The sequence below is a fragment of the Cynocephalus volans genome, chromosome 1 (assembly GCF_027409185.1).
Source record: "Cynocephalus volans isolate mCynVol1 chromosome 1, mCynVol1.pri, whole genome shotgun sequence".
Classification (NCBI taxonomy): Eukaryota; Metazoa; Chordata; class Mammalia; order Dermoptera; family Cynocephalidae; genus Cynocephalus; species Cynocephalus volans.
This window is the reverse complement of record NC_084460.1, coordinates 301,562,247-301,572,766: the sequence shown is the minus strand read 5'-3', so window position 1 is coordinate 301,572,766 and position 10,520 is coordinate 301,562,247. Positions and strand designations below refer to the sequence as shown.

General features: G+C 55.2%; 2 protein-coding genes across 2 annotated transcripts; both read left to right on the top strand.

Moving 5' to 3' along the window:
• The first annotated feature begins 1,564 nt into the window (after window positions 1-1,564).
• On the top strand, window positions 1,565-2,719 carry OTOS (otospiralin). Its single transcript, XM_063089462.1, has 3 exons — window positions 1,565-1,622; window positions 1,812-1,838; window positions 2,535-2,719. The coding sequence occupies exons 1-3, from the start codon at window positions 1,565-1,567 to the stop codon at window positions 2,717-2,719; spliced, it is 270 nt and encodes an 89-aa protein (XP_062945532.1).
• Window positions 2,720-4,464: 1,745 nt separating this feature from the next.
• Window positions 4,465-9,483, top strand: COPS9 (COP9 signalosome subunit 9). Its single transcript, XM_063106054.1, has 3 exons — window positions 4,465-4,555; window positions 6,278-6,350; window positions 9,216-9,483. Exons 1-3 carry the CDS (start codon window positions 4,493-4,495, stop codon window positions 9,251-9,253), a joined length of 174 nt encoding a protein of 57 aa, XP_062962124.1. The 5' UTR covers window positions 4,465-4,492; the 3' UTR covers window positions 9,254-9,483.
• Window positions 9,484-10,520: the final 1,037 nt, after the last annotated feature.

Here is a 10,520-nt window from a genome sequence, read left to right as displayed (position 1 = left end):
GTGTCCTCACGACTCGTTGCTGAGACTGAGCGCGTCCTGCGTGACTCCGGGAGGAGAGCCCGGAAGCTCTTACCTGGTTTCCCCCAGGCCCTGCCCATGCACCTTTCCCCGCTGATTTCCCTCGCACCGTCCTCTCTAGTCCAGCGCAGCGGGAGCGCGCTCCATGCTGAGTCCTCCTAGAGGATCGTTGACCTGGGCTGGTCTTCGGGACCTAAAAGCTTTCATTACCTCCTATAGCCACAGGGTCCAAATTTCTGACAATGGAACCCAAAGCCTGATTTGGTGGGTGGCTGCTTTACAACACAAATTGATTTCACAATCTCTCTGGGTATCTTTTCTTAATTTTAGGGCAGAGTTTGGAAAAGAAACCGTCCATAATCATCTGGACAGGGACATATGGACTGACTATTATGAATCTGGGGAGCTTGAACTTCAGAACCACACTACGTGTGGGTGAGGCGGTGTCCAGCATTCCTGAAGAGCCCTGGGGTGACCAAGATCCATGTGGAGACTGCCACCCTGGACACGGGCCCTGAGTTCAGTGGGGTGATGGGATCTGAAGGGGCAGGGCCACGAGGCTGCACTTACATGGAGAGACAAGGTGGGCATGGGTACCGTGTGGTCAGTAGAGCCATGGCCCGACCCGCAGAGACCCTCGCTGTTGGCTGCTGGTGTCCCTGGGCTGGGACAGTGTCCTTTCCAACTATAGACTCACACTTCCTATAAGCGGGAAAGCTCTGCTCTGCAGACAGAAGTCCAACTTGACTCCATGCTTCCCGTGTGTGACTTTGCTCCACAGGTGTCCTATAGGCAGAGGACCCCTGACCCAGTCTGCCAGTGACTTCCCAAGGGACTCCTCCCACCTGCTTGTCCTGCTAGAGGCATCTCTATGATTACTCGGTCCCTCCTCACAGGAGAGAAAATCTCAGCCTGCCCAAGTATCAGAGGAAATTGGGTTTGTTTCAAATACCAACTTTGAATTCAGTGCTAAAGATTTTAGAAATGGCCTCTGAAAAGATGTTTTTGTCTCAGTTTGATCTTTGGATCAGATTTCCAAAAGCTGGTTCTGTGATTCTGCCTGCCAGCAGGGTTACAGAAGCCCACAGTCCTCTGGTTGGGGATGAAATATTCAGTGTGACGGCTCAGGCAGGTGACGTTTCCTTCTCGGTCCCCAGCCCCATATAAAGAGGAGCCCGTGAGCTGCAGCTGCCCCATCCGGGCTGCACAGCTGGGCTGAGCACACCGGGCGACAGGTAACCGTCCGAGAGCCTGGACTGCACGCCGGGGCTGAGGGGGCGAGAGGGCCTGGGAATGCTGTTTCTTAAATAGTTAAGTAAGGTCAACTGAGGCAGGGGATCTCACCTCAGAGAATGGTTTGAAACCATTGAAACTGAAACTGCTATGAAAACACTCAGAACTGTCTTTTGACCAGCTCCATTTTCCTAGGTGCCGGCCGCTTTGGGAAGAGCTGAGGAAGCGGGGCTGCAGGGTGGGGTCTCACCCCTCCGGGTTCCTCTTGCTGCAGGTGGACCTGAGCGTCCGCGATTGTCGCCGCCGGGGGAAGATGCAGGCCTTCCTGGTGCCGGCGCTGGTCCTCTGCCTCCTGCTGGGGCCTCTCGCAGGTGAAGGGCTGCTCCGGGACAGCTGCAGCCATCCTGTGCTCTCCCCCTCTGTACCCGTCCCCAGACCACAGGGACACCGCGGACTTGGGCAGCTGGGCTGGGGTGGGTCCTGCGGGCCCTGAGTGTCTGCCCCCGCCGCTCTCGGGGGTGTCGGCTGGCCTGGGTGATAGCTCTCCTCTTCCTTTGCAGGGGCCAAGCCTGTGCCGGGGGAGAGAGGTACCGTTCTCCGATTTCTTTCCTTCCATTTATATACATAAGACGGGTGCACCTGGTGGGGGTGGGGAAGAAGAGGCTGCTGGGGAGGTCAGGGTCTCCTTGTCCCACGCAGATGCAGCAGGGTGCCCGGGCTCAGCTCCAGCCCGGGTCTGCAGAACATGGCCTCCCGCCAGCCCACAGCTGCCCAGCAGACGCAGAGGGACTCTGCCTCTTCGCCGCGGGCCCTGTCGGGGCAGTAGGGAGCTGGGGCTCTGCGTGGCAGGGGGACCCTCCAGCCCCAGATGACCCCCTGATGCTTCCACCCTCAGACCTGGGCTCCAGGACCCCCACCCCCCGAGTCCTAACTCAGGCCAGTACCCCCTGGCAGTCTTCACCTGTGCTCTAGACTGGGGGGCCGTGCGCACCTCTGAACCCCCACTGGGAGGCTGCCTTGCCCCACCCCCACCACACAGCCCCCTCCCTGCTCAGCATCTCCCCAAACAAGGACAGGCCTCCCCTCCCTCTCCTCCTTTCTCTCCCCCAGACCAGGCGTCCCCAGGGGCAGGGCCTAGGTCACCCCCCGCCATTCCTTGGATGACCCGAGAGAGGAAGGTGGTCTCCCTGCGGGCGGGCGCTGCTGGGCACCATCTGTCCGTGGGGGCTGTCTCCGGCAGGAGGAGGGTACAGTCCCTGAGGCAGGTGTCCGGTGCCTTTCAGACCCCTACGCCGAGCTGCCAGCCATGCCCTACTGGCCCTTCTCCACGTCTGACTTCTGGAACTACGTGCAGCACTTCCAGACGCTGGGGGCCTACCCCCAGGTGGAGGACATGGCCCGCACCTTCTTCGCCCACTTCCCCCTGGGCAGCACGCTGGGCTTCCACGTGCCCTATCAGGAGGACTGAACCGCGTCCATCCTGGTGCCCACCAGGGTCTTCCCAGAGCCAGGGCCGCTGGGGGGAGTCGGGCCTGGCCTCATACTCAACCCCCTTGCTGAGGCTGCACAGCGCACGCCCGTGGAGATTCTCTCCAGACAGGGCTGTGCCCAGGTCCCGTTTGCTGTATTACTTGACAAGCTCACCTGGCTTTGTCTCGATTACTGCTGAACGCTTTAATAAATACGTGCACGATTCCCATCCACTAGAGCTTCACCAGCGGCTCTGGCATCCTGAGCAGGCTCAGGACAAGCTGTTATGTGTCACTCTCTTGGCTAATTCTCACAGTGACCCTGGGGGTGTGGTTCCCCCAGATTACAGGTGAGGAAACAGGGGCAAAACCATACCAGTTAACTGGACAACTTATTAAGATCCTGCAGCTGGTTAGAGGAGAGGCAGAGTCCAGGCCAGGTGGCCTCTGCCCTAGGCACAAAGACGGGCAGCAGCCAGACCCACAGCGTCACGCACACGGTACACTGCTGAGATGAGGACGCGGGGGAGCCTGTCTGACAGAGCAGTCAGGGCCTGGGCATGCTGGGTCTGCGTGCTAGGTCCCCCAGGGGAAGGCTCCAGGCCCGGAGGCTGCTGCGGCACTCCTGAGGGAGCAGACAGATGGACAGGCAGCACCCAGCGTGTCAGGGACAGTCCTTGAGCAATGGGACAGCCTCTGTGCAGGGAGGGAGCCCCCCCACAAGGCATGCAGGTGGACACTGGAGCCCCTGCCACTCAGACCCCTTCAGCTGGTTAGGAAATTGATTTAATGGGTGGCACCCCTTTGGTCAACACCAAGTCACAGTTTCCTTGGTCCAACTTTCACTCCATGCTTGACGGTGACGTGCATCGATGTGTCATCTGAGGCTCTCCCCATGTCCAGCCTTTGCTCCTTTCTCCCTGCACCCTGCCCTGTCCACTCAGGGCAGGTGATCCCTGACCGGGCCACAATCCCCCTCTCATCTTGGCTCAATTTCTGTCTCCTTAGAGCCACGACACCCCTGCCCCTTCCCCTCCACTCCGCCTACCCTTCCCGAGCAACCCAACCTCCAGGCCTCCCTATTCTAAAAGTTATTTTAAAAATCCTTGAATGACAATTGTTAAAACATGTAAGGAAGACTTTATTCAGGACTGTCGATGGGTGTAGGGACCACTGCAACAACGGGGTCTGGCAGTGGGGAGAGAAACTGGGCACAACCCCAGCACGGCCTGGAGCAGTGGGGGTGGGTGGATGGAAAACCACCAGAGGGGACGTGGGGTGAGGGGGGTTCTTGCAGAGGGCAGGCCAGGGCGGTGGGCATCACCAGGGGTGGTGGGTGAGGCTCCCACCCCATAAGACCTGGAGCTGGGGGCTCAACCGGGTTTTACAGGGAAGCACAGCCGAGCCCCGGAGAGAGCTGGGGAGCCTGACTCAGTTGTGGTCAAGCAGAAAACCCCAGTCCCTTCCCCTCTCTCCCTTTCCCCTCTCTCGCCCTTTCCTCTCATTCATATTCCTTTTTAAAATGATGGTAAAATAAGAAATTTCCCATCTGGCCATATTTAAACGGCCGTGAGCACAGGTACATCCCTTTGCAGCCGTCACCACCGTCCACCTTCAGGACTTTCTCATCTTGCAAAGTGCGCAACCCCCGCCGCGGGGGCGCGCGGGCGGCCACCACCGAGCGGCGGTCCTCCGGTGGCTAGAGCGGCCCGGCGGGCGCGCCGGAAGAGGCTGCGCGGGCCGGAAGTGGGCCTGAGCGCCGCGGGCCCGCCATGAAGCCGGCTGTGGACGAGATGTTCCCCGAGGGCGCCGGGCCCTACGTGGACCTGGACGAGGTGAGGCGGGCGGGGCGCGCTCGGTCGGCCTCCGCCAAGCCTGGCACGCGGAGGCGGGGGCTGCGGGGACGCGGCGAAGGCCGTGTCGCAGGCCCTGAGCTGGCGTCAGGAGATGGGGCGCTTCCCTCTGGAGGGGCGACTGGAGGGCCTCTTGGAGACCCCGTCCGGAAAGAGCGGGCACAGCGCTGCGACGCGAGGGCAGGCGACCTCCTTCCTCCTGAAAATGCACCGCACCGTGCGGTGACCGCGCCCGAGGCGGCTGCGGCGCGAGACCCCAGGGCCAGCCTCGTCCCCACGGGGCCTTCCCCGAGCTCAGGGTGCACGGACGGTCGGCAGCGCCCTGCCTCGTGGCTGTGGGTGGCGGGTGCGAAGGGCGGGGAAACTGGCGGGGCTCCGACGGAGGTCCCAGCTCCGGGGCGGCTCAGCGAGGGGCTGCGACAGGAGCTGCCGCTGCGGCCGAGAGCTGAGGGACGCACGGGCGATCTCCCGCTGGGTCACGAGGGAGGGGACGCCACGCAGTTCACCGCGGCGGAGCTTACTGTACTGGAGAGGGGTGTCAGCGGCCGGGGCCGGGTCTGCCGTGGCGCTGAAAGGGGGGGGGGTCTCCAACCATCCCCCTCCTAAAGCACTGCCACTAAATCCTGACCTCTCAGTCCCGCCTTAAAGTCACCGCCTACGCAGTATGGAACCACTGGAGGGTTTGACAGTAGGAGTGAGTGACACGCTTTGATGTGCTCTGTGATATGGTCACTTTGGGGGGTTTGGAGGTTGGGTTTGGGGGGGAGAGAGTAAGAAGATGGAAATGGAGAGGAGACTTGAATAGGGTGTGGATGAGGCAGATGGAGGTAGGGACGAACTCAGTCCAGTCTTAAGTGGTAGAATCGAATCGCCATGGCTTACGGTAGTGATGGGGACCGGGGAGGGAGGCTGAAAAGAGAAGGGAGGGGTTTGAGCATCCTGGGCTTTTCTCTCAGGAAAGAAAGAACAGGGGAGAGCAGCCATGAAAGGGAACGTGGGAGGCGCTCAGCTACTTGAGAACCAGGGAAGGGTTGAGCAAACTGCCTTGGGAATGGAGGAGCCAGGGCAGCAGCAGGAGCCTTGGGAATGGAGGAGCCAGGGCAGCAGCAGGAGCATCAGTGGCCAGCTGTCTAGGGTGCTGCCGTCAGAGGACTCTGCCCCGACTGTCACTAGGTGACTTTAAACAAGATTCAAAATCCTGAATGCATCAGATTGCCCAGCTTTGGTTGTGGCATGGTTATCTCACCGCTGTAGAGTTTTGGCAGTGGAAGGTCCTATGATGGCAGTCTGCACCAGAACCTTGGGGCTGTTGCAGGCCTGTTTCCCAAGGGAAATGGTTTAGTTCTCAGAAGAAAGTGGAAAGGGATCCAGAGCAGGGTCCTCAGGCTCAGTTTTGCACATCTGTGACTTCTGTGGCAGTGTCCAGTAGGAGACTGGAAACGTCTACTTGAGGTTTACAGAGAGGTAGTAGGGCTTAGGGCAGTGGTAGGTTTCTTTTTAAAAGGCAAGGAGGAAACAAGAAAGCAAGTCCTTGAAAGAGCTTAAAAATAATTCCTTTGAATTCCTGCACACATTCTTTGTTTGGAACTTGAGCATTTTTCCCATCACCGACCTTCCTGCTCCGTGGAAGGGGCCTGGACACTGTAACTTATCACCTGTTCTCTCGTAAAACACAGCTGAAATAGCCCTGTTTTCCATTCCCAGGCGGGAGGCAGCACAGGGCTCCTGATGGACCTGGCAGCCAATGAAAAGGCAGTTCATGCCGACTTTTTCAACGGTAAGGAGTGGGGCTGTGGGATGCCACGTCCAATCTGAATGTTTCCATTGCAGGTGAGTGCAGTGGAGCAACTTTGTGACATGGATAATTTGGATCATAGAACAGTAAAGCCCAGAGCCTGTGCCAATTTGGAATACAGTGCAGAGAGCTTGGGGTGATGACAGTAGCTGTTAGTGTTGGCAGTCAGCCCTGCTGGCAGAGGAGAAGTAGCATGAAATTGCTCGCAGTCTTACATTCCAGTGGCTGAGTTTGAGCACTAGCATTACCACACAGTTCGGGACACCTGAGACTGTAGCAGGGTCTGGTCCGTCGCCCCAGGCACAAGCATAGAAACACAGTTTGGGTCCTCTCATCTTGGCTCCTTCCTGTTGGCTGGTTTTCCTCTCCTCCTTTCTCAGCCTGCACCCATTTGCCCACCTGGATTCTTGTGCCCTCGGCAGCCAGTGCAGAGTAACAGCCGTGCTCCGTCTTCAGGCCTAATCTCTGAAAACAGGATGTAGGCAATGTTTCCATCGCTTGTGTAAGGGCTTTAATGCTAGTTACCAAGAACATGGGTGAAGTTTTACCAAATAAATAGTGAAAACCTTTATATAACTTTATATAACTAATTTTATATAAAATCTTCAGATTTCTTCATGGGGATATTTCTCTTCTTTTCTGATTTCTTAAGGCCTTGTTCCTACAGATTATATTAACGCTTACTCAGGGTTCAAATAATAAGTATAAACACAAGATAGGTTCTTACTCAGGAGAGTTAAGCGATATTTTTCTCCCTTTTTCATTCTACTTTAATCCATGGTGCTTGCCCCTAAAATGAACTTTGGTTACTAGTTAGTGGCAGCCAGGATGTTGTCTTGGCCACATTGGTTTCTAACTTACCAAAGACCCCTGCAGTGCTGTCTTGTCTGGCTTATTGTCAGCCAGCTTTGCCTAACAGGAGAAGCTAAGCTGCTAGATGAGGGCGCGGGCTTCCCGGGGAGCCTGGCCGTGCCCCTGAGGCTTCCATAAAGGGGTTTCAGAACTGGGGGAAGTGACATTTGAGCTGAACCTCTAGAATAGCATTTCTCTGAATTCTCTGTGCAAGAGGGTGTGGGGAGAAGGGCATTGCCATCAGAGGGAGCAAATTGTGCAGAGGGACAGGGTGTTCTCCAAAAACGCCTTTGTGACAACACCAGCTCATGTGGGTGACTTTGAAGATGCCTCATGTGGCAGGACTGTGTGATTCCTAATACTGGCACGAGCGACTCCCACTTGTATGGTCTCCTTCAGAGTCCCATTTACCCTCTGCCAGCCCATCGGTTTAGACTTGATTGCCTGTGTTCAAGTGTTTTGAGTTCATGTTATTTCCAAAAACAGCCCTTTAATTCTGACAACGAGAAAGCATCTCTGAGAGAGACCCAGACCTGTCCTGTCAGGTGAGTGCTTAGCAGCAGGAGCAGGTTAGGCATGTTTCTAACCTGCTGGAGCAGAAGGGCTGGAAAGGAAAGGAGTGTGGAGGAGCTTCGTGCCCACTCCTGCCTACCCACCAACTAAGCTCATGAAGTGCACGGTGCCACACTGCCCTGCCCCATCAGGTTGTGACAGTCTCGTGTGCTTAGAAGCCATTTGCCATTGAGAGACCCGAGTGGACTTTGGATAGGGCTCTTCCAGGTCCTTTTTACTCTCTAGACAGATGGGTTCAGCTGGGCTGTTATCTGTTGGGCGGTGGGGTTCTAACCATAGAAAAGATCCCCTGCCCTCTCTCACTGTGTTTTACAAAGTAGTTGGGCATCTAGGCAAGGCAGCAGGCAGGGACAGTTCTGTGGGGAGAGCCCTGACAAAGGGTGGATGGGAGGTTTCTGTGGAGGTGACAGCAGAGCAGAGGTTTGAAGGAGTAAGCCGGGAATGGGGACTGGGCCGATCGTGCTCAGAGCAGCAGAACCACACCGAAGCACAGGCTGCAGGAGGACACAGAGTGTGTCATTGTGGCTGCAGAGAGCCAGGGCCCTCTGCAGTGGCCAGAGCTGCATTGGGGACACTGCTCTTCCCCAGAAGGGCCATGGTGCGAGCATACCTCCTGCTGCTTCGCTCTGACCATCGAGGAGGTGAACTTCATCTCTAGTTCATGATTCATGCTACACCTTTTCAGTGCACAGTACATAGGAATGGGTTTTTAGTTCTTTCTTTTCCCATTGTGAAAGCAATATTTGCCTGAGGTAGGGAACATGGAAGCTGTATAAGAGTAAACCGAAGGATGGAGTGGCTATAACTGTGGTCACCCAAAGAAGTGCACTGCAAGTTGCTACGTCTCTTCCAGCAGGAACGGCACTTAGCCCATTCCTCGAGCTTGACTGTTGTTCAGATGCCCCGAAAGGGCATCATTCTCATGTGACTCAGTCCTTCCACCGCCTTTCTTCATCCCACCCCCCAGCATTTTCATTCTCATGGTGTGCAGCAGGGTCACTGTGTCTCTGCCGCGAGTACCTGCATGTGCCTTTCAGCCTGCCGTGTCTCTCCCACTCACGCCAGCAAGAGCAGCGCCTTGACTGCAGTGGCTCTCAGTGCAGACATGGGTGTTCACGTGTACAGAGTGCTCAGCTGTGGCTGTGACATGGCACTCCATGTGGTCCAGAACACCCCTGCATGTATTTTCTCCAGATTGTCTTATAAATAAAAACAAGATTAAAAATACTTTGTAAACAACGCTGTCTCCTTGGACTGTACCTGTGAGCCCTGTTTGGATAAAACTGAGAGCCTATCATGGGGAAAGTCCTTTTTGATTGGGTTGTTTACTGTTTTTTCTATATTTTGAACTATCATATAATTCATTTCTCAGTTGCTTGCCCTTGTGTGGCTGTTAATATGTGATTCTGTTTGTTTACCTAGACTTCGAAGATCTCTTTGACGACGATGACATCCAGTGAGGTGCTGTCCCACTGCTCGTGGGCCCAGCCTTTGTTACAGAGCAGCGTAGTGGACCTGCTCAGGGGACAGTACCAAATGGGTTTAAAGAACTTGTGGGAATCACTTGAAATTAGGACCAGGTTAACCAAGAAGGAGAAGAATGGTCTTTATCACCTACATGACACTGTTAATACCTGAATGTGACCAGCTTTTGCCCTTAATTTGAATAAAAACAACATCATCACATGCAGAGTAATTTTAATTCTTGCATTTTTGAGTGAGTGTTATAATCCCTAAAAGTCTCTTTATGCATGTGTGTCTGTGCACACACCCGTGTCAGCCCCCTGGGAGAACCACGTTTGCATGTCAGCACAGCAGGTTCATACTGTGCTGTTCTTCATGAGGCAGTATGGGGTGATTGAAGCCTTACTGTTTGTTGGGGTGATGTGTGTGCAGGGTATGTACAGGTAGTCCTGCCAGCAGCGCCCTGTGAAGGCCTTACCTTGGGTCCGGTCCCTTCCCCTGGGTGGGTGTATACACGCTGTGTGTTTCCCCTGTCCTAGCAGGGCCTCATGTTTCCCTTCAGCCTCCCCATCAGAGCAGCAGCTGTCATGGACCTGAGGCTTAAAGAATTGGGACAACTGGATGATGACTGAAAGAGATGCCTTCTACGTGAGAAATGTATATGTTGGGCCATTTTAAAGGAGTCTATTTCAAAGAAAAATATAACATCAATGGGGAAAAGGGTTTTTTTTTTTTAAGTTTGATATTGGCCCAGCTCAGTAATAATGGCTGTAAAAAAATTAAGATGGCTATTTTGTATCAACCTCAAAGTGAAGAATGTTTCTTAGCCTGGGAAGTGCCCATGTTTCAGAGCTGAAGCAGAGCCACTGAGTAGGCCAGGGGGATATGCAGCCCTCTGCCATGAGACCTCGCTGAGTGGCATCCCCTTGATGGCATGTTTATGAAAGACACTTCTACTGAAAGCCAGGTGAGATTTTAAGCAGAACAGAATGTCAAGTGTGCCTCGTTTTCTCATGAGTGCTGAGTGAATTTCCAAGCTGTTGGTCTGACAGTGCTCCTGTCATTTGATGGAGCTCAGCAGCCAAGGACCACCTGGGATGAGCCACTGGTCTAGTGTTACTCCGTGTGCTGCAGTGAGGGCATCATGTCCACGATCCAGGGAAAGACAGGATAGCGCTGACTGTTGTGTCTCAAAGCCCGCTATCGTAAGGTCCACACTGGGTTGGAAATCGAGGCTGTTTCTCAGGATTTCCAACAGCCAAG